This window comes from Lynx canadensis, chromosome A1 (assembly GCF_007474595.2).
Source record: "Lynx canadensis isolate LIC74 chromosome A1, mLynCan4.pri.v2, whole genome shotgun sequence".
Taxonomy (NCBI): domain Eukaryota; kingdom Metazoa; phylum Chordata; class Mammalia; order Carnivora; family Felidae; genus Lynx; species Lynx canadensis.
This window is the reverse complement of record NC_044303.2, coordinates 5236715-5261350: the sequence shown is the minus strand read 5'-3', so window position 1 is coordinate 5261350 and position 24636 is coordinate 5236715. Positions and strand designations below refer to the sequence as shown.

At 42.2% G+C, this 24636-nt stretch overlaps 1 protein-coding gene across 1 annotated transcript in view; it reads right to left on the bottom strand.

Annotated features, from left to right (window-relative positions):
- Positions 1-24636, bottom strand: part of LOC115508933 (phospholipid-transporting ATPase IB) — a 599908-nt gene that overhangs the window by 416544 nt on the left and 158728 nt on the right. Inside the window, exons 11-18 of the mRNA XM_030308008.1 lie at positions 24394-24559; positions 19326-19453; positions 18407-18484; positions 15153-15241; positions 10854-10898; positions 8869-8944; positions 1101-1206; positions 2-84 (exon numbers count right to left, since the gene is read on the bottom strand). Coding sequence (XP_030163868.1) covers positions 2-84; positions 1101-1206; positions 8869-8944; positions 10854-10898; positions 15153-15241; positions 18407-18484; positions 19326-19453; positions 24394-24559 — 771 coding nt within the window. The remainder of the gene's footprint in view (position 1; positions 85-1100; positions 1207-8868; positions 8945-10853; positions 10899-15152; positions 15242-18406; positions 18485-19325; positions 19454-24393; positions 24560-24636) is intronic.

The following is a 24636-nucleotide window of genomic DNA, read 5'->3' as shown; positions in this document are numbered from 1 at the left end:
CGGCTTCTATGATGACCGAGTACGGCGTTCTGGCGGTGAAGACAAAACCCAGCTTCCTAGCTCCCTTCACCAAAGCGGCTTCATCTGTCAATAGAGTTGACAAGGCATTGACTAATCGCAGGTAATGGCAGAATTCTGTGGAGCACGTATTATTTTACACATTAAGCAGATCGGCAGCAGCTAGAGAGGCCCAGCCTAAGCACACAAGGGTAAGGACTCAGGATTTAGGAGGCGCTCGCTCAGTCCGCCACCAGGATCCTGAAGGCAGCACTTTCGTTAGGTGGGAAAGACAGGACCTGAAGCTGATCGTCGGGACAAGAGTGCTGGTATACCTACCATCCTCCATTGGGGTCAAGTTCTCCTTAAGGAACTTAAGCTACATTCCCATGGCTTCCTGACTAACCCATCTCGTCCTTGCGAGGCAGCGTTTCACTTCTAGTATGGTAGGATTCAGAGCTCCAGGAAGCGGGTCGAGAGTCAGCACCCAGCTTCATCAGCAGCTGGAGAATCTACGACGGGCAGGGGGTGAACAGGGAAGCCAGGCCACCACCCTCCCCTGAGAGTTTTGTCCAGTGCAGGGACCTTTTTTTTTTTTTTTTTTTTTTGCTTTATGATGATTTTTCCTTTACTCAAAATTATTGCAGAATAGTAGCGTTCAGGTTAAACGTTCTGGTAAACTGAAAATCACTGACACATACATGGCACAACATTCACAATACACTTCAACAAATTTTCAGAGGACTCAAAGACAGGTATGTTCCAAGCTGAAATTATGATTTGATCTTTCTCTTCCACTGCATGTAGCCTCTTATGAGCAATAGTGATTGCTATGTTATTTTTGCAAGGGACTTCTGCTAGGAGCTGCAAGATGGCCTGGGGCCTCCCATCGTGGTCACAGTGTTACAGAGTCAGGAGGGTCCAGCGCCACCTTTCTGTGGCTTTATTGCTTGTGACCATAACCTGTACACTGCGTGAGGCCAGAGGTAAATAGTGGGGTCTTCGTGAAGCCGACCTCCCTACCGCACCCTCCACAAGTAAATGCAGACAGCCAAGCCTCCAGAAAAGGGGATAGCACGGCACACCCGGCCCAGAGCCCTCACCTGGGGAGGAAGCCTGGTAGATGATGTTATCTCCATCCTTCTCAGGGACGACGGTGTGGCACACGGCCAGAAGGGTGAGGAACTCCTGTATGCACGGAGCTGTGGGCTACAGACATAAGGCAAGGCGATCATCTGTTAAAACACCGCTGGCATACAGCAGGGTTAGATTCGGCCATCCCCTGCTTAGAGCCCGCTACTGGCTTTCGGCCCCCTTTCGAACACAGGTTGAGGCACTAGCGTGGACCCCACGTCCCCCACGATGCCACCCCCTGGGTGGCAGCTGCTCTCCACCCAGCTCCACCTCCTCCCGCCTCTCCCCTCCTGGGTGCTCCACCAGCTGGTCTGGTCCGTAGGTCTTCAGACAGGCCTCCACCTGCTTGAAGCCAATTCTTACTCATCCTCTCTGCTTCCATTCGACAGTCACTTCACCTGAGAAGTCCCCTACTGCCCGTCTCGGAACATCGTTCTTAATGTACTAACCTGGGGTCAGAGGAGAGCGAGGAGGCAGCACACGCCCCTCCTAGAGTTCCCCCAGCCCCCGCCTCGCTTGTTCCAAACGCCTCGAACGATCCTGCCGCTCACGTGCGGCTTCCCCACGTCTGGGAGACGCCGGCGTGCCAGAAGGTCATCTGTCTTCCTCAAGAACGTAACCCCAGGCCCAGCAGACAGAAGGCGTTCAAGTCTACATTGGATCAGTATACCGAGAGCGGACGCGCCAGGCGGGTGAGTCCCTGCTCTTTCTCTTCCATCGTCCTAGCATTTCCTCTACACCTTGTCTGTTCTTTAACCTAATAATTGCTTAAAAGCTACAAGGCAGTGCATCCCTATTACTTAAAAAAAAAAAAGAAAAGAAAAAAAAGCCGTCCTGGATACGTATTTAATATCTTTCTCCCATCCTACACACACACTCCTCATGATTTTCATTGGGATTATAGAAATAATGGAGAAATGCCATCGTAATACTGTTTACCCATCTAAGAATACAGAAAGCTTTCCTATTGATTAAAGGCTTCTAATACTTCTAACTATAGGCCCTGGCATATTTTATTAATCTTGTTAACTGTTTATTCATTCAAAAAATACCTACATGCCTACAGTATGTGAGAACGGTACTAGACATCTTATCTATTGCTTTTTATGTTATGAATAGGATCTTATTTCTATTATATTTCACAAGAGTCTGTTCAGATATAAGGACCAACACTGAGTTTTGTAAGTGCATTTAATGTCGCTTGTAATGAACCCCTTACCAGCTCTCCGAGTTTCAGCTGACTCTCCTGGGTTTTAAGGCAGACAGTTATTACATCATCCACAGATGACGGCATTTTCCTTTTCTTTTCTAACATATACACTTGAGTTCTTACTGGCCCACTCAGGCTAGCACTCTAAGGACGATGTTCAAAGCCAGGGGTGATACCGGGCCTCCTTGTCCTCACGTTATTTTAACGCCAAGGTCTTTTATATTTCACTTTTTGATAGGCAGCTGGCTATAAATTTGAGACAGATTTGTCTTTTCACTGATCAGGAAGCAACTCTATGTTTTCTGATTTCTGCAGAGTTTTTGTTTTTAGTTTCTCAGTCACAAATGGACAGTGATCGGTATCTGAAAACATTTTGAGTTTCCCCCCTGACCCGTCAATGGACTGAAGATCAGCCATGTGGCAGCAAATCATAACCGCTCACACGGCTACTTCTTATCCGCCTTCAGGAAAAGAAAATGCACGTTCAACTACGGTTCAGTGAAATCAAGTAAGTTAGAGGATTTACAAACTCCCCAAGGTCTACACGGCAAAGGGTGCTGGGGAATCACCTCCAGTGACTCCGACATATCAGGGAATCGTTTGCTGAAATTAAAGGTGACCATCTCCAGGAATATCAGTGTTTGCAGTTACATTTATACTGTTAATTTCTTGAGAAGGTAGGATTAGTAAAAACTTTACATGCAGCACGATCTCGGCATCTGCAGTGAATTTTTGTGTGTGTTCACATGTGCACACAGAGAAAGATAACAGAAAGGAATAGACGGAAATGTTAACAGTACTTGGCAGCAAAGGACAGAAGCGATTTAGGGGGTTAAAAAAATACTCTGTATTCTCTAAGTGTTTCTGCAGTGAAAATAAATTGCTTTTTATATAAAGGCCACCACTCCTTCCGAGTTTCTAAGAGTCGTCACAGCGGCTCAGAGAACTGGCTCTCCAAGAGAGAGCAGCAGAAGGGTCCCACACTCCAACACTCTCTCTCTTGTGCAGCTTTCGATCATGTCCCTCTCTCAGTCACGCTCTCCCAGTTCTCACTGGTAGCAATTACCAGGCCCTGCAGCCCCTTTGGTGAATAACCCCTCTTCCAAACTAGCGGGCCATCATCACCCCCGTCTGCTGTGCTGAAATGTGCCCCCAGGCTTGATCTAGTGGCTCAGGTGGGAGGTGGGGGCAGACCCGGAGGAAGATCAGCACTTTGCAGCAAGACCATCTGCTTTAGCCGAGACCTGGTCAAGGAGCAGGGGGAAGGAAGCTAGCATCTTCTACGTTGGATCAGTACACCGAGAGCGGACTCGCCAGACGGGTGAGTCCCTGCTCTTTCTCTTCCATCGTCCGTCCTAGCATTTCCTCTACACCTTGTCTGTTCTTTAACCTAAGGGCAGGTGGCCACATCCACAGGCCCAGAAGTTACGGAGGAACAGGTGCATCTACCCAGAAGAGCCCAACCCTAGTCCCAGGGTCTCGATCCTACCAGACTTTGATGCGGATGACTTTGTGAGGCTTCCAATTCAGCTTTCTAAGAAGTTCCGCCACTTTGACCATTAGGTCTTGGGCCTGGTCTTTGGCAATACTGGCCTAGGCGGCAGGAACTGAAGGAAGCATTTACAGGCTCCCAAGGACAACTCTGGCTTTCATACTGTGCCTTACACTGGTAATTAATTGACCCGAGCTTATTGTTTTCTCTCTTTGATATAAATGGTACTCAGCAACAACCGGTTCCACAGACAATTCAACGATTTAATGAGCTAGAAACACACGATACATAAAAACGTAGCATGCAGGGGGACAAGAAAAGACCGCTTTCTCCTGCCTCTGAGAACGATCGTATCTGGCACAACATCCCACAGTGTAGTGGGAAAGAGGGTCTTTGATTCATGGCAAATAGTAAAATCTTTCTGACAGCTAATAAGAACAGTCGCACACACACTCAAATTAAGTTTCCACTTTGAGTGGTAGGCCAGACAACATTCTTAAAGATCCAAAAAGAAAAATCCCTAAAACAAAACTGTTCTAACTTTGGTTCTCTAGTTAACCTGGCATTCTCTAATAAATGAGGGAAACGAGACAAACCATGCGCAGCCTATGGATGAGAGGTTTGTAATATATTTGAAACGAGTGTTCCATGTTTGCAAATAAACTTTTTCCTTTCTGTAACTTCCAAGAAAAGGCTTTTATAACTTCGAAGAAATGATTGTTGGACAAGGCACGCATGCACGTATATGTATCTTTTTAGAAGTTAAAGCTTTTGCATGTGGAGAAATAGATACTATTTATCATTTTAACCATCTGTAAGGGCAGGATTCTGGGACATTAAAGACACACTGCTGTGTACCCACGACTGTATCTACACCCAAAACTCCCATCTTCCCAAACTCTGTACCCGTCAAATAGTAACTCCCCATTCTCACCTTCCCCGACCCCTAATAACCTCTATTCTGCTCTGCCTCTATGAATTTGCCTATTTAAGGTACCTCATAATCATAAAATACCTGTCCTCCATTTAATAGATTTTAATCTGCACAAAATGCTTTCTATATCTAGAAATGAGTATTTGATGAATGTAAAACATAGAAAAGTAGGCATGTCTAAAATTGGCATGCCAAATCACAGCTATAAAGTACTTAAATACATATACAGATAATTTCTTCTTCAAGACTCAAGCTCAAAAGTCTTAGGCATAATGACTCAAAAAAAAAAAAAAAGAGAAAAACCCATATGTGTTCTTCCTTGGTAAATCTTTGGGAAATTATCCCACAAATAGGAAGTCATTGGTTAGCAATGTAAACAAAGGACCACATGAACTTGTTCCTTGAAATTTTCCGTAGGTGGATTCTTTAACAGGCAAATTCCACCTTGGCTATCAGCCTACACAAAGCTTAAAACATAGTCTTAAAGGACCCAGAAAATCAGAAATGATGACCCAGGAAAAACAAAAAATCTGTAGCATATGGAGGTATTCCCTTGGGAGGAAAGCAAAGGTTTTCTTGGCCCAAATGCTTTAATTTTAGTCAACGGTCCCAAGACAATTTAGATAGGAATGTGGGATATCCATAGGCTAAAATCCTGAAATGCTTCTTCCCTCTCCTCAATCCTATTTTGGCAAAATAACCAAGTGATCTAAGAAGCTCTGTACTTAAAATGTTTTAAAAATCCATGAAGTACATTAAATCTAATCCCGATTTTCTGAAAGAAAAATACTGTAGCCTATGGTCCTCATTATTTATAGTCGAGCTACATGTTAAATGTCAGTGGGGTAATTATAACACAGTAGCCAAGATGTAGAATATACCCTAGAAGGCTTCAAGCACACCTTTAAAAAGTGGTGAACATAGGCAAGTAGGCTTTTGCTAAAATAATAGAAAATAAATTCTCCAGTCCATGGCCGTATCACACCCTCATTGAACTCTGAGTGTCCAGATTATTAAAATATCCTTTAAAGTCTCCATGTGTTCGGGGCGCCTGGGTGGCTCAGTCGGTTAAGCGTCCGACTTCAGCTCAGGTCACGATCTCGCGGTCCGTGAGTTCAACCCCCGCGTCAGGCTCTGGGCTGACGGCTGGGAGCCTGGAGCCTGCTTCCGATTCTGTGTCTCCCTCTCTCTCTGCCCCTCCCCCGTTCATGCTCTGTCTCTCTCTGTCTCAAAAATAAATAAACGTTAAAAAAAAAAATTAAAAAAAATAAATAAATAAAATAAAAAATTAAAAAAAATCTTTCTTGGGGCGCCTGGGTGGCTCAGTCAGTTAAGCGTCCGACTTCGGCTCAGGTCACGATCTCGCGGTCCGTGAGTTCGAGCCCCGCGTCGGGCTCTGGGCTGACGGCTCAGAGCCTGGCGCCTGCTTCCGATTCTGTGTCTCCCTCTCTCTCTGCCCCTCCCCCGTTCATGCTCTGTCTCTGTCTCAAAAATAAATAAACGTTAAAAAAAATTTTTTTAAGTCTCCATGTGTTCATCGATGCTTATGATAACCTCACTGAGCCAGGGATTCCCTCATGAAAATAGTGCTGGCCCTGCGCCACTACTCTCGACGGCCTTCCCACTGGAATGAAAGGAAATCTGGCTCAGGACGGCAGCTGGTGAGGTGGCAATGGATGAAAAAAAGCAGCACTAACTTCTCCAGAGAGTAGGGCTCCTTCCAGAAATGCATGCCATCGGCCCCGGGGCAGGAAAGGCTCCTGTTAGAGGATCCTAATACATGTCAGGTCTCCACTCGAATGCCAAAAGAGGACCGAGCATGCGGCCGATGGTCAGAAACCGCACCCGCGCGCGGGTTCAGCTTTGAAGAGAACATCTGTACGAATATACAAATTAGCTGAGCTCGGTATTTCAAGATTTCAAGGTTGGGGATCCCAGCAGCAAATGTAGACTGTCTCCCCACGATCTCTTCTCCAAATGAGGATTTGCCCCCTGTGCACTGATTTTCTACACCGGCCCACACTCGGTGAATGCGAGTTACCATTCACTGTGGGTGCCCACGATGCCCACATTTCAACGATTCTGTTAGCCCCAACACCCACCAAAGAGATCAGACTCCTCCACCTACACAAAATGAAATCGCTTTCTTGGGGAGAGGTATCGTACCCCCCCCCCCACGCCACAAAGGTAAACAATGACTCCTAACGATTTTACATCTGTTTCCCCAACTAATAAAAATCCCCTGAATGTTTTCTTACTCATCTCTTCCCCCAGTACCTAGCAAGGTGATTCATATCAACCAGGCCCTTAAGCTGTTTGCTAAATGAATGAGTAGATGAATGAGTCTCTTATTTAAATTCGGATCCACTCGCGTGCCGTTTCTGAGCTTTCCCTGGGATTCCGAGGGACCCCAAGCACGAGGCTCACCTCACTTGCTCTGCTGTTTCCTCACCCACTGATCTGGGCCAGGAAAACAAACTTGAAAGGAGACTAAGTACAGTTCCCCAAGCCTCTAGGTCACCCTTCCACCTTCGTCCTTTCCCATTCTCCACCCCAACTTGAACAGACACATTTAGTCACCTAAATACCCTCTAAACACTATTCGGGAATGCTGGAGTCCTCTTTCAGAAAGCAAGCCCTCACTGTGCCCATGAAGCCTTGGATATCCGTGATTAAGCTGCCACCCTCCACAGAAGCTTCTTCTCAGATGCCACTCTTCAGCTTGGAGAACCTCTAGCCTAGCAGCTGGACCAAACGGCTACTATCAAAATTCAAAAAAAAGGGGGGCGCCTGGGTGGCTCAGTCGGTTAGGCGTCCAACTTCGGCTCAGGTCATGATCTCGCGGTCCGTGCGTTCGAGCCCCACGTCAGGCTCTGTGCTGATGGCTCAGAGCCTGGAGCCTGCTTCGGATTCTGTCTCCCTCTCTCTCTGCCCCTTCCCTGTTCACGCTCTGTCTCTCTCTGTCTCAAAAATAAATAAACGTTAAAAAAAATTTTTTTTTTTAATTCAAAAAAAAGAGAACACATCGATGCCTGTGACTATGATACAGGGCACGGACTTCAGCAGCATCCGTTGTGTGGTCTGGGACCACTTCATCAGCACCACCGGGCACTGAGGCAGAAAGTCCGCATCCCAGCCGGTGGGCGTGGGTGCCTTACATGCACGCATTTGAGAATCGTGCCTAGGAAGATTTCACCGTTAACAAATGGGCAAGTGCAGCAGAGAACAGGAAATTTCCTCACTGAGAATTTAGAGAAAGTTTGAAATAGATCTGCATCTTAACAAAATGTTGGAATGATGAACTTTTAATTTTGCTCAAGTTTACCTAACTTTAAATTTTTTTTCAGAAAAAAAATCAGATGGAATTCACACTGATTAAACAGGTTGCAAAATGCCTTCATCCCTAAAGACTTTTCTAAGTTGGTATTTTTCAAAGTAGCTTTTCAAATGAATTTAGGCGACCCTGTAGTTAATCCCAGTTTGTCAGAATAGTAGAGATAATGTGATGTCAGAGTTAAGAATCAACCAGACTTAGGTTCTGAGTCTCATATCTACTTTTGTTTGCTGGTAACTCTTGGCCAAGTTGATATTTCCACGCAGCTTCCTATCACTTCTCTGGGGTGACTCCAGCGCTAAAGGAAATACGCGTCAAATGTCTGGCACACGATAGGATGCTATAAATGCAACATGCTCTTCTGCCCTCCTTTTCTTCCCTAAATTCTCCTGGTCCAAGCATAAAGCAAGTGTCCTTCAAAATGCATGACCTCTTAGATGCACAACCGTGAAGAAATGGTACTGCAGAAATCTTAAAGAGCAGGAGAAATCTGAAATGTTGGCGAATTCCATATTGAGACTCGTCTTCATCTTGACGTGAGACTTTGGATTTCCACCACGTATTTAATTCAGCTTTGCGTTACCAGGCAGAGTGTTAACCACAGAGCATTTATTTCAGATCACTTCCCTGAATACTAACTCCAGAAAAGTAAAACCACATCTCCTCCCCAAGGTCCAAAATTATAAATTTCAAGGCAGCACACATACACGTAAATAAAAGTACACCATAAGCTATGGAACATTCTAGAAGCAAAACAGTGGCCTTACATGATGATCTTCAATGTTCTTCAAGAGCCTAGGATCATCAAAGTCACATGAGTCACTAGGGGGAGGAGGTATCCGGCTGTGAGAGAGAACAGAAAATACTTATTCAGTTCAAAAATTTCTTTAAAATCTACCCACACCTAGTAAGAATTTGTCTTGAAGAAGAATCACACCTAAAAAGCCTATAGATTTATATTAAGCTTTTGAAGATTTGGAATAATGCATATTATTTCAGACCTCGAGGTAGAAAATCTTTAGCCTTACTATAAGCAGAGTATTTTATATGTTCATTATAAACAACGACATAGTTACAAGAAAAAACAGAGGCAGGGGTCAACACTTTGTCATTTTAGCTGTTCTCTCACGTCTACCAGGGAAAATTTCTGAGTATTTACCTCAAAGCAGGTAAAATAGGAACAATTCTTGTATTGTATCTAGGCATTCATTTATGGTCAGAACTCATACGTAGAAGAGAGAAGGAGGCAAACATTGTGAGAAAGGAACCGATAAAACTTGATACAATGGCGGTGTGCTGCTATCACACTGAAGAAAATGTGAAGGGTTAAATATATTCCTGTATCCCCACTTCCTCCTGAAACCCCTTCTTGGAAACAAAGACGACGGAAGAAGGGACCACAGCCGAGGTCAGCCTGAACTCTGGACGTGGGAGTTTAGCAGAGCAGAAACCAACAGCTTGTGCGGTGAAGAGACTAGAATACCAACTGATGCCCCTAGCAGAATCTTGCGGAAGCTGAGCAAATGGCAGCCTGAGGTGCCTGTCCCATAAAGGGAAAGTGGGAAGCAGGAGGGGTTCCAGATCCATCTGAGGAAGAGTCTGCCTCCAGGAACCTTCCCCTCATCCCATGCAGCCAGATAACTGAACTTTTTGGAACTCAGAAAGCCATGGAAGGTTTATAGTTTGGAGAAGTCAAATCAGAGTAGCCTTGGACCCAGCAACACGGGGCACACAAGCGGGTAGGGTAGGGAATTCTCCCAGGACAGGACTCTTAAGTGCATCCTTCGTGACCACCAACTCTCTGCCTCTACTCAGCTCCTTTAACAGCCACAGCCAGATTTACAGCCTGGAGAGTTCTCCTCATGAGAAGACGACTGATCACATAGAAGACCGAGGTTGACATCCAAAGATCCTCTACTAAAACTGCAGGTCCCGGCCGATCATCCCACAGGGAAACCAGTCAGTCATCAACTACGTGGTCTCCCCTGCCCATGTAGCCCTACCAATCAGCTTTGTTAGTATATAAATCTTAAAACATGAGCACACACCATCACTAGTCCTAAGGGAAATGCCAATCAAAACCACAATGGGATACCATTTCACACCCATTGAGATGGCTATTGTGTACCTGAAAACAGAAACAGAAACTAACATGTGTTACGAGGATGTGGGGAAAATGTGTGTTGCTGCCAGAAATATAAATGGTGGAGCTGCTGTGGAAAACAGTTTGGTGGCTCCTCAAAAAATCAAACATAAAACTACCACACGACCCGCCAATCCCGCTTTCAGGTATATACCCATAAGAATTAAAAGCAGAGACCAGATACTTCTATACCAATGTGCACGGCAGCATTAAACACACCAGGCAAGAGTAGGAAAAAACCAAATGCCCATCAACAGATGAAGGGTTATACAAAATGTGGTATATACAGACAATGGAATATGACTCAGCCTTTCATGTCAATAGAATTCTGATACAGGCTACAATACGTATGACACAACTTTGAAGACGTTACGCTGGGAAGCAGGAAGTATGGAAGGTATCAAGCGAAGGACTGGCTATTTCTTGTTAAATCCTTGTAGTTCCGCTATTACTTTTAAAAGCATATTCATGTTTAATTTTAATTTGGTTCTCTCTTGGAAAAAGAAATATGAAACTTTTATTAACAAAATATTTAAGCGAAAATGACAATAGAGAATTGTTCCAAAACCCTTCCCACTAAGACATCAAGAAGTGCTAGAATCCACTTACCAAAAATCATCTGAGGATGGTTCTCTTGTCAATTCCGGAAAATGACTGCCAAAGAAAGGGAAACAGAGTGTTCATAAAACTGATCAAGAGAGGCACTCACACAAAACATTCTCCGGGACAGATCATGTATTAGGCACGAGACAAATCTTCACAAATTCAAGGAAACTTACGTCACATCAGGCATCATTTTCAACTATAATGGTAGGACCAGAACTCAATTACCAGAATGAAACTGAAAATTCAAAAATATGCGGAGATTACACAACACACCACTGAGCAACCAATGGGTCAGAGAAGAAATAAAAAAAAAAAAGAAAAAAAAAAAAACACGGGGAGACAAAAGGAAATGGAAATACAACATAGTAAAACTTATGGGATGTAGCAGAAGCAATTCTAAGAAGGAAGTTCACAGCGATAAATGCCTGTACGAAAAATCTAGAAAAATCCCAAATTACCTAGTTTTGCACCTCAAAAAACTAGAAAAAGAACAAATGAGACAACGTCCTTTGTATACTAACTTCCTTAGCATAAGGAAGAAAGTAGCAAAGATTAGAGCAGAAATTAATGAAATAGAGGGGGGAAAAAAAAGATCAATCAAACTATGAGCTGGTTCTTAAAAAGATAAACAAAATTGACAAACCTTTAGCTAGACTCAGCAGAAAAAAGCAGGACTCAAAATCAGTAATGAAAGAAGTGATACAATATAAATATGAAGGCTCATAAGAGATACTATCAATAATTATATGCCAAGAAATTGGACAACATGTAAGAAATAGATAAATGGATAAATACCTAGAAACCTACAACATACCAAGACTGAATTATGATGAAATAGAAAATCTTAGATTGACTACTAGTAAGGAGATCAAGTCAGTAATCAATAGCCTAACAATCAAAGGTCACATCCAGACAACTTCACTAGTGAATTCTCCCAAACATTCAAAGAAGAATACCAATACTTATCAAACTCTTCCTAAAAACAGAAAAGGAGAGAACCTCCCAAACTGTTTTTACAAGGTCAGCATTACCCTGATACCAAAACCAGTGAAGGGCACCACAAGAAAATTAGAGGCCAGCACCCCCCTGGTGAACACAGATGCAAATATCCTCAACAAAGTATTATCAAACTGAATATAATAATACGTTAAAAAAAATCATGCACCATGATCAGTTGGGATTTATTCCAGGATACAAGGACGGTTCAACATCTATATTCCATCAATGTGACACACAACATTAACAAAATGAAGGATAAATATCATATGATCATCTCACTACATGTAGAAAAAGTATTAGACAAAATTCAACATCCATTTATGACAAACATTCTCAACAAAACGGCTACAGAGGGAACATACCTCAACATAATAAAGGTCGCATGTGACAAGCCCACAGCTAACATCCTAATAGTGAAAAGCCGAAAGCTTTTCCTCTAAAATCCGGAACCAAACAAAGATGGCCACTCTTGCCACTTTTATTCAACACAGCACTGGATATCCCAGCCACAGCAATCAGGCAAGAAAAATAAAAGGTACCCAATTCAGAGAGAAGTAAAATTGTCACTAATTGCGGATGACACGATACTATATATAGAAAACTGTAAGAGTCCACCAAGTAACTATTAAAACAAATGAATTTAGCAAAGGTCGGTTGTATTTCTGCAGACTAACAATGAATCATCAGAAGAGAAATTTAAAAATCTCAACCAAGGAGATGCAAAACCTGAGACACTGAAAGCCGTAAGACATGAAAGAATACAAAGACTCAAATAAATATTAAGATATTCCATGTCCATGGATGAGAAGAATTTATACTGTCAACATGTCCGTACAAACCAAAGCAATCTACAGAGTCAATGTAATTCCCATTTAAATTCCAATAGCATTTTTCACAGAAACAACAAATAATTATAATTTGTATGGAACTACCAAAGACCCAAATTGCCAAAGCAATCTCGAAAAACAAGAACAAAGCCAGGGACAGGACACAGCCTGGTTTCAGACTATATTACAAAGCTACAGTACCCAAGACAGGATAGCACTGGCATAAAAACAGACACATATATCAATGGAACAGAAAGGAGAGCCCAGAAATGAACCCATGCAATATGGTCACTTAATTTCTGACAAAAGTGCCAAGAATACATAACAGAGAAAGGACAATCTCTTCAATAAATGGATAAATCTCTTCAACAAACTGGACAGCTATCTTACACCATACACAAAAATTCACTCAGAATGGACTACAGACTTGAACGTTAGACTTGAAACCATAAAACTCCTGCAAGTAAATACAGGTGTAAGCTCCTAGACATTGATCTCGGTGATGATTTTTTTGGATCTGACACCAAAAGCGAAGGCAGCAAAAAGCAAAAATAAACAAGTGGGACTACACCAAACTACAAAGCTTCTGCACAGCAGAGGAAGCCATCAACAAAATGAAAAGGGACCCACTGAATCGAAGAAAATATTTGAACATCATATACGTGGTAAGGAGTTAATATCTAAAATACATAAAGAACTCATGCAACTCAATGGAAAAAAAAATAATCTGATTAAAAATGAGAAGGAGGGAGGCTGGGTGGCTCCATCGGCTGAGTGTCCAACTTCGGCTCAGGTCATGATCTCAACAGTTTGTGAGTTCGAGCCCTGCGTCGGGCTCTGTGCTGACAGCTTGGAGCCTGGAGCCTGCTTCGGATTCTGAGTCTCCCTCTCTCTGCCCCTCACCCGCTCACACTCTGTCTCTGTCTCTCAAAAGTAAATAAACATTAAAATTTTTTTTTTTAATGAGCAGAAGGAGGGATGTCTGGTGGCTCAATGGGCTAAGCATCTGACTTCGGTTCAGATCATGATCTCGAGCCGCATATCGGGCTCTCTGCTGCCCACGCAGAGCCCACTTTGGGTTCTCTATCTCCCTCTCTCTCTTCCCCTCCTCCACTCACGCTCACTTGCTCTCTCAAAAATAAACATGTTTTTACAACGGGCAGAAGATCTGAATTGACATTTTTCTAAAGAATACAAACAGATGGCCAACAGGTACATGAAGATGTGTTAACCATCATGTAAATGAAAATCAAAACCACAATGAGCTATCATCTCCTACCTGTTAGAATGGTTACAAGAGATAAGACGTGATGGCAAAGAGGTGGAGGAAAGGAAACTCTTGTGTGCTTCTGGTGGGACTGTAAATTGGCGTAACTGCTATGGAGAACCATATGGAAGTTCCTCAAAAACTTAAAAATAAAACTACCATATGACCCAGCAATTCCAATTCTGGGTATTTATGAAAGATTCTGGGTATTAAGAAGATAAAAACACCAACTCAAAATGATATCTGCACCCCATGTTTGCTGCAGCATTGTTTACATAGTCAAGATATAGTCAAGACATCCTCACTGTCTATAAATGGATGAAAGGATAAAGAAAATATGGTACATATGTACAAGACAATATTACTCAGCCATAAAAAAGGAAATCTTGCTATTTGTGACAACATGGATGGACCCTGAAGGTACTGTTAAGTGAAACCAGCCAGCCAGAGAAAGACAAATCCCATATGATCTTATGTGAAACCAAGATAAACAAACAAACAAACAAAGCAAGCAAGCTCACAGATACAGAGAACAGGTTAGTGGTTGCCAGAAACAAGGGGTGGGGAGTGGTCAAAATGGGTGAAAGGTGCAAAAGATAAACATCCGCTTATAAAATAAGTCATGGGGATTTAACCTACAACATTGTGACTGTAGTTAATAGTAAATACTATACTGCATATTTGAAAGTTGCTAAAAGAATAGACCTTCAAAGCTGCAGCACAAGAAAAAATCAATTGTTTAAACTATGTGTGGTGACAGATGTTAACTTACTGTGGGCACCATTTTGCAATATATACCAGCACTGAATCACTATGTAATACATCTGAAACTAACAAAGTTACATGTCAGCTATACATCAATTAAAAAAAAAAAAAAAAGGCATTCAGGTAAAAATAGGAGTAAGACATTTATAATTATTAGGTTATAAATTTAAAGAAGTTAAATTGATAGAATTAAAGTTTTAAAATTAAATTTATAACATTAAATCCAGGGATTTCTTACCAGGTAAATATTTGCAGAAATAAACTGTGTTAACGGTTCAAAGTTGGGACCCATTACATTTTAAACCCATTCAGTAGTTACTACATATCTAAATCTCTTACAAATATCCTTTCCAAATACCAAAAAGGTATTTGACTAAGCAACTAAAAATAAACTTGTTTTGCTGGAAGAATGCAAATCAAATTTTAAGCGATAAACAAACTTACCCATAGGTTACCCCAGCAATGCTGCACTTCTTGAAGTTCATGATATTGCATGTAAGAGTTCCAGTTTTATCAGAAAATAGGTATTTCACCTAAATCAAAGAATGGAAGAGATGTACATCAAAACTGTAGTAAGATATCAACACAAATAAATACAGTCTTTCCTTCTCTATTTTTCAAAAATCTCCATTAATTTTAAAAGGTAAATTCCCTCAAAGCAAGTAAAACACGTTTTATAATTATATATATTATAATGTTACAACATATTTTATAATTATATATTAAATATATAAATACGTTTAATGCATAGACCACTGGGGCCCCTGGGTGGCTCAATAGGTTAAGTGTCCGACTTCAGCTCAGGTCATGATCTCGCTGTGAGTTCGAGCCCCGCGTCGGGCTCTGTGCTGACGGCTCAGAGCCTGGAACCTGCTTCGGATTCTGTGTCTCCCTCTCTCTCTGCCCCTCCCCTGCTCACTCTCTACCTCCCCCCAAAATAAATAAATATTTTTTTAATTAAAAAACAAACGAAACAAGAAAACCTTGTCTGCTAACCAAGCCTAGAATGCAGTTGTGTGGAAACGTGCAAAGGAGGGGCCTCGATAAGAGTCCTGCTGCCACATCCGTCTCTAAGCACAAGCACTAGGTCCTTCCACAAGGACACATCACTCTCCAGGACAGTCCCACGATCTCATACAGCACCCTGGTCTAAGTGTTCAATATATCAAGACAACAAGCTCAGACTTGGGCAACGCTCAAGACATTTTTTCTCACTCCACTCCTAATTGGATTAAGAAAGCACATCCCGAAACAACACAGAACAAACATGAAGGTCCTCCATCATAGTAACAGTTAAGATTACACAAAGGCAACATAGACATGCTATAGATTATAGAACCCTCTGAGATACAAAGTTTTACAGATTTAACACACAAAGCTCCCAATATACAAAGGTGAAAAGAGAAATTTCTAGAGGTCACGATTAGCTGAATGGAAAAGAGATGAACTCCAAATGCACATGTGCTGTGCGAGTTATGTTCTCTCCAGTGGATCATGTGATGGGGAAGAGGGAAAAGAGCTCAAGAGCATAGGAGGACGGCTGCCCAGTTCAGGCTCTGGACACAAACTAGTTAATGTGGACTCTGGAAAAGTCACCTCCTCCTTCTGGGCCCCTCTTTCCACATCTATGAAACAAAGAGTTTGGCCAGAAGATACAGAACATCTGGGAAATGAGGTCATGGATTGATGAAGGGAGAATAATTAACAGAATTGTCTCCTGTAAAAATTCCAGTTTCTCGGTGGTTTTCTAAAGAGGGGCCATGATTGCTCACAAGGGGGATCACAAGGGGGAAGCCATGCTTTATTTTATGGAAGAGGGATTAATGTGTGAATATTTATTCTGTACTTTCTCTTAATGAAACGATAGAAGCAAATGCACTATGAATTATTTTTAAAGCAATCAAAGGGTCTTCAAGTAAAGGAAAATTAGTAATGTTCCTAAAGAAGTCAAATATTACATAGAAATAAAAATCAGTAAAGTATGGGTAATTAATGCTTCAACCATCAGTTTTTTTTTTAAAGTTTACTTATTTATTTTGAGAGAGACAGAAACAGTGTGAGTGGGGGAGGGGCAGAGAGAGCTGGAGAGAATCCCAAGCAGGCTCTGTGCTACCAGCCCAGAGCCCAATGAGGGGCTTGAACTCACGAACCTGAGCCAAAACCAAGATTGGGATGCTCAACCGACTGAGCCACCCAGGTGTCCCTGTAAGTAAGTTTTTACACGCAGTAGGTCTAGGGGTATAAAAAATTCGGTAGAATCAGCCTTCCAATAAGCAGAGTTTCCTTCTGCCCCTCTTTTTTAAAAATTAAAATATTATATCACAATGTTAAAAATGAAAGTTTTCTAAGAAGGAATTATCAAGATTTGCTCTCATTCTGCCTGTTGAATTTTAACTTATCCTTAAGTTCCAAGTCAAAACTAGGTAGAGCTTGGGGCGCCTGGGTGGCGCAGTCGGTTAAGCGTCCGACTTCAGCCAGGTCACGATCTCGCGGTCCGTGAGTTCGAGCCCCGCGTCGGGCTCTGTGCTGACTGCTCAGAGCCTGGAGCCTGTTTCCGATTCTGTGTCTCCTTCTCTCTCTGCCCCTCCCCTGTTCATGCTCTGTCTCTCTCTGTCCCAAAAATAAATAAATGTTGAAAAAAAAAATTAAAAAAAAAAAAAAACAAAAACTAGGTAGAGCTTGACCCCAAGCAAACTTTTCCCATATTCCCAATCAGGATGAATTATTATCCTGGGTACAACTTGAGCACTTGTAATCCATCAATTACTCGGATCCAACTTAACGGGTCCTGAGAACAACGGTAAACTGAGCACCATGTTAGACTATGACCAAGGCAACCAAAGACTTCATATTGGGCACATCCACACCCTCAAATAGACTCGAAAGGTTCAGGACAGAAATAGATACCACATCACTATCGTGTCTCTCATTTTACTGTTTTTACATTTGGAGGGACTGTCATGGAGACATGGAAGAGAGATTAACTGTACCTGAAAAACTAAAAAAGCATTCAAAGAGGAGGCAAATTTAGTCTGACATAAATATATAGCACCCACCTTACAGGGCTGTTGGGAGGTTTAAATAAGATGTATAAAAGGAAATTACAACCTTTAATTCCAATGTGTGCAAAAGGGCTTTCCTTACAGTAATTTCAACACAAGATGAAGATAAAACGCAAACACAACTCATTAAAGGCAAAAGGGGTTTCAAAGGTGAGAGCAGAAAAGAAACTCGTTCCCTGGAATGTTCCAGAAACAAAATCTAAAACATGTGAGAAATGTAATAGATTTACGTCCCTTCAAAATTAGTTCCCTCATGTTTTGTAAGGTTACCCCATACCTGCATGTCTGAATCATGGTTTTCCCCATCATTTCCTCCTGATAAACAATGTTAATATCCAAACTAACGTTGCACTTTAGTTTTTGTGTTAATTTTTTTGCAGGTACCTTCTAGGTAATAAAATACACTGATGCCTCAAAAAAGCAGGTGAAAACCAACTAACATTTCTATTTAGTAATATTGTACTTTCAATATTATATATATATCTATATATAGATGTATATAGACATAGATATATATTTTCAGACATCAAAACCACATTCCCAGAGAACTATTTTTCCAAAATGTCTGATGGTTCTAGCACTGGCCTCCCCAGATACTCGTGTCACCACTACCAAAGTTCCCAGAGAAGCTCTCACCTGCCCCAGCTCTTCATTGAGGTTTGAGGTCCTGGCCATCGCAGGGGTGTCATTTCCTAGATAATACATATCTGTGTCCTGAGAGAGAGAGAGGGGGGTGGAGAGGACGCTTCAGAAAATAAATACCATTAGTCCTTCACTCAGATCAACGCAGAAAAGCGGCTACAACTGATAGTATAAATGCTCATTTGGGTGGGGAAGTACAATGGCCATTAGTATAGAGAACACTGTGATAGAATATGCAATTTACACACAGAAGATTTGGTTGCAAGACGATCATTGCATGACCTAGTCCAACCCATGTTTGTGATCAGCCAATACCTCATTCACAGGGTTGCCGGCAAGATCAAATAACAATGCACAGGAAGGCGCCCAGTCTACAAGCACTGGCTGAACTTCACTGCTTAATGGCCACGGTAGCTCCTGAAAAATTCCACCTCCACTCTCGCAACAGAATCCAAGTGTATATGGTCTCGGTGAATTTGATATACGGTGCACACTAAAACAGACACACCTACGAGACCTTTCCTGCGGCACTAATTAGACTGTAAATGCAGGAACGCGTTTGCAGCCACTTCGTCCCCACTCACCCGAAGACATTTGCCCACTGAGCACTCTGCCTCCATTATCTCACTTAATCCTCACAAGGACCCCCTGAATGGGCACCCATGTCCTCCCCTTTCACAGACCGGGAGGCGGAGGTCCCAGGCAACTAGTCCTTGCCACCACCGGCTCAGCGACAGCCTTGCCAGAGACCCCCTGCCAGTCATCTGGCCAGTTTAAGTCCCAGACCCAATCCTAAATTAACCACGTTCTTCCTTTTCTGGGAGCTCGCCTGAGAGGCTCTGAGCCAACGGGAGAAAACACTGGTTGACCTTGCTCCAGTCACCCAACTTTGAAGCTCTGCTGTGATACTCACCCAGTTTATAAAAAGGGCTTGAGTGTATTTCACAACCTCGAGAGTCACCAACAGACTGATGGGAATCAGATTGTTGTACAAGATGATGAACGTCAACAGGTTATAGCCGAAATTATCCGAGGTCGTGTCTGTGGAAGACAAGCAGAGCATCTGTGAGCTTTAGTTCGTCTCCACTCGGTTTCCCTTTCCTTTATTCTTGTGGAACTTCTCTAAAAGACGTTCGTGGTTTATGTAGAAATTGAGAGCTTTGAGTTACAACACTGTGAGCACCTACTACGTGGCATACAGTGCATACCAAGACTGTTAATAGAATCCCTTCCACCAGAGAGCTGGCTTCTAACAGGAGGTTGTGGGGGAGGAGAGGAAGCAGGAGCCAGCACGCCCCTCACCGTCCATGCAGCAGGCTACATCTACTGAAGGAGGAGTTCGTAGGGCATTGCTGAAACCCGGACAGGAGGTTTTTCAATGGGAAGGCATAGTCGCTGAAGGCCATCCGGAGGAGGCTTTAGTCCAATTTTGGCAGAAAGAGACAAGACAGCTAACTAAAAATGATGTAGAAAAGAAATAGGCATTTCAAATGGCTGTAAGGATTATCTACAACCTCGCTAATAAGGTCAGAGTCTATTTGGAATTCTCTAAAGAGTGTGTAAGGTACAAAAAAACAAGTGTCAATGGTGGTGGGCAAAGAGAGAGAGGTAGGAAGACTTGAGCCTATTTACTGAAGGTAAGAGAAGGAAATCTTAACAGAGGAGGACCCCTAAGGATGGAACAAGACCCCTAGAGGACAGAATCCAAGGCAGAAGTAGGGTCAGTGTGGCCAGGAAAAGGGACCAGGAGAGGGAAAAGAGGTCCGTATCAAAAGAGAAAAGTTCTTTTCCTAATGAGCATGACACTCCGGTTGAAGGAAAAAGTGGTATGATCTTAACTTGGCAAGGGGGGAGGGAGGATTGCAGCCGGCTGACGGTTTGGATTTAAAAATGCCTCTTGAGGGGAATGGGTGTTTCAAGAAAGCAAAGGCTAGGATTGGAGATTAGTAGTTTGTAGGGACTTGAAGCCCCAGTTGAGTTTTTCCTCCCCAGGACATTAGTCCAATGGTGGTGGTTTGACTCAGCTGTAGAGTTCTAGAGGGTAGTTGTGATGGCAAGATAAAGGGCTGGTGAAGGATGACAGGGAGGGGGCACAAGCTGGTCAGTGGCTGTTGTGACCTTCGCCCCAACCCTTCACTTCTTCTCACCCACCAAGGCTTCTATTTTCCCTGCCAAATGCTTCTTTTCTTTCTAACATGTCACTTTGCTATCTTGTTCTTTTGAATCATATAGTTGCTAAACAGCATCTCGAAGTACCAGTAGTCGACAAATGTCCCCGAGGTTTAATTTGCTCAGGAAGAGCTGCTGATGAGAATCGCGTATTAAGAAATTTCAAATGTCAGGTTTCAATACAGGCCAAAAATTGCTTCGGATCATCACAGTGTCAGTAAGTAGAGTACATTCAGGAGAGACCCTATGCATAAAAGTTCATTCAGCCAAACAAAAGCAATCAAGTGGAGGTGAACGAGGACAGAAGATGAAGTCACAGCTCCAAGACCGACAATGCGAACGTGAAGTCCGACGGCTCTTGCCAGAGCTACGCCAACTTTTCCATAGGAAAACAAAGCAGAGAGCATTATGGGTGGGACAGAGAGACCATTCTTCCACCATAAATCATGCAGCTAGTACTTGAATTTGACATTAGGCTACTTATTTGCTTTAATGTTTATTTATTTTTGAGAGTGGGGGAAGGGCAGAAAGAGAGGGAGACACAGGCTCTAACCAGTCAGCCCACAGCCCGATGGGAGATGAACTCATGAACCACGAGATCATGACCTGAGTCAAAGTTGGACGCTTAACCGACTGAGCCACCCAGGCACCCCGGCATTAGGCAATTTAAGTGCCAGTTCCCACAAATCCTGTATACCAAGATAGTGGCCAATGCTGTTTATTTATCCAGATCATGATATTTTGAAACTATGTATGTACAGAAAGTATCAGTCTTCATATTTGAAGCTAGACATATAATACAGTCCAAATCCAAATTTTAAGAACAGAACCAAGGGTGTTGATCCAACCTACAACTCGAGTCCTGGTCCTACTTGTGAAAGCTGCAACAATAGTTCTCCTGAGCAGTTAAAAGTGTTTGATTTTTCTGCATGAGATAATTAGAAAAGGAAAAAAAATGTTTTGACAGTTTAACCAAAATACATTTAAAGATAGGAATAACAAAAACTTCAAGAAAAGATTCAAAAGTTTTAAAATTCAAATTTAGTTCTCAATATTTTTTCATTAAATTGATTTGTCTTCTGGAATTGCTCTATAAGAAGCTTAGCAAATCTCTCAAAACAGGAAGCAATAGAACTGGACAAAATTATCAAAAACAAGTAGTTAAAGTGCTTGGAAATTAATCACAGTGCCTACAAAAAAAATTCAAAAGCATGCATTTAAAAATATCTACTTAATCTAAGTGGAAACTTCTGGCATTTAAATCAGAGGCTATTTCCCTCTTCTTTCCCTTTGAGCCATGATGCTCAAATTCTGTTCGGGGTGGGTAGACGGGACTTGCGGCTCTCACGCCCCCGGCCCCAGCTCCATGAGAAATTCTATCCCAGGGTGAGGCAGGCCGCGACTCCAGAGGAAGGCAGGTTGTCAGGACAGGACTAGCCTGAGAAAGATGTCATTATTTGGAACACAGCACGAAAACAGCCATGCCGAGGGCACCGCCACAAAGAATAGGGATCCCAGGGGCTAACAATCAGGGAAGACGTACATCTCACGGTACTAGTAGGAGCAAACAAAACAGAAGGCCAGCTAGAAATCAAAAAGGGATATCTGTGGAAATAAATGACCGAAGAAACCTTGGAAAGATCACACTCCACCCTGGTGGTCCAGAAAATCATGTCCACGCACAAGGCTGCACTTGCTTAGGAGAGACTTGCGAACTACCAGTCCCCGGCTGAATATGGTCAGACTTTAAATTCCCCAAACACTGAAGGTATTCCACAGCCACACACAGATCAAACAACAAAGGAGTTTTAGCACGACCTTACTATCTCAAGGCGTTTAAGCACAACCTCTGACCAATCACTGCATGACCCCTAAGCTATGCTGACCCTAGGAATCCAGGCTTAAAGATAAAACCAAGAAGAGTGAGTGCTAACGAGGATAGGGTTTCTTTCTGCAGTGATGAAAACATTCAAGTTAGGTAAGGGCTAAAGGTAGCACAAATAGGAATATATTAAAAACCTTGATATATCTTAAACTATACATCTCAACAGTTTTAAAAACATGGGACTAAAACTGAGCAGTAAGAGGCAGGAGAAAACACTTTACAGAATTTTTCCAGGCAAGTCACTAAACAGGTAAACAAAAAACAGCAACAAACCCCAGGAGGAAGAGGAAACCGTCCTGAATTGCTGCAACATATTATCTAAAGCACCCAGGTTTCAACAACCAACAGCAAAAATATGAAACATACAAGGAAACAAGACAAAAAGAAATGCCTCTGAGGGGGACCCAAATGATGGACCAAAGACTTCAAAGCTATTATAAAGAACTAAAAGAAACTGTTTAAAGGATTAAAAGAAAGTACGATGACAACGACTGATCAGAGAACACTGATAAAAAGATAGAAGAACCAAATGGAAATTCTGAAACAGAAGAGTATGATCATTGAAATTAAAGAAATCCCCATGAAGCTGACCAGACATGAGGCAGCAGAGGAGAGTAACAGACAAACTCGAATGCAGATCAATACAGATTACCCAATTTGAAGAACAGAAAGAAAACAGAATAAGAAAAACTAACAGAGCCTAATGAAGTCTCATCATGTGGACCAATACGTGCATAATGGAACTGCCAGAAAGAGAAGGAAGTGAAGATGTGGCAGAAACAATATTTGAATAAATCATAGCTAAAAAACTTCCCACGCTTGATGAAAAATATTAATGGACACATCCAAAAAGCCCACCAAACTCCAAATGAAAGAAACTCAAAATCATGGAAAACCCAGGACAATTTTGAAAGCAGCAACAGGAAAATCACTCACATACAAGGGGAAACTTAGTAGGGTTAACAGCTGACTTCTCATCAGTACAACAGAGGCCAGAAGGCAGTGAGATGGCATGTGCAAGGTACTGGTAGGAAAAGAACACCAACCAAGAATTCTACAAGAATCCTGTATCAGCAAAACTCTGCTTCAAAAACAAAGGAGAAACTAATACATTCCAAGATGAAAACAATTTGTTGCTATCCAGTCTGCCTTACAAGAAATACCAATGGAAATTCTCCGGGATGAAAGGAAGGGACACCAGACAGGAATTAAACCCATATGAACAAAGGATATCAGTACAAGTAATTACACAGGTACTTCTCTTTATCCTTTCTTTTGGATTTAAAAAAACACGGCAAATTGCACCGTTGGACTTATATACAGATGTAATATAGGACAGCACAAAGGAATCAGAGGACCAAGCTATTATGAAGCAAAGAAATAACACAAGCTGGTAACTCAAATCTACAGGAAGAAATAAAGAGTACCAGAAATAGTAAATAAGTAGGTTAATGTAAAAACAACTCTACATTTTTTTTCTTTTTGCTTAATAGACACTAGATTATATAAAGCAACAACCATAACAATGTATTACTAGGTTGATAACATAGACCTAATTTATATGATAATAGCACAAAGCAGGCAAACAAATGAATCCATACTGGAGTAAAATTTCTGTATTTTACTGGAATTAAGTTAGTATTAGAGGCAGATGCCCATAAACTGAGACATTAATCCCTAAGAGCAACCACTAAGAAAGTAACTCAAAAAAATCATTAAAAATATAATCATTTGAATATAAAACAATCCCCAAATATGTCCATCTTCATTTCATCACATGACTCCTAATCTTCCAAAAAGGCTGGCCTTATAGAGAGTAGCCAAAAGAATGAAGGATGGGCATGGCCACCCACATAAACCGTACTTGAAAGGATTCTCCAAAACTGGTTTAATCTTACTTCAACAAGCACTCCATCCAGACACTTACCCATCTTCTTGATGTACCAGTTCTTTCCACCTTGAGACCCATTCCAGTACAGGGCCCCCACCGAGCTCACCAAGGCCATGACCAAGAGGATGCCAAACAACACCAGGATCTGCACATTGGTCACTTTCTCAACATTCGATCTTTTGAGAGGTGCTTTTGTGGAATTCTGTACAACAGCAGTGAAAATCAGTAAGTGTCACAGAACAGGTTTGAGGTTAAGGAGCGGGGAGAAAAGGAGGCAAG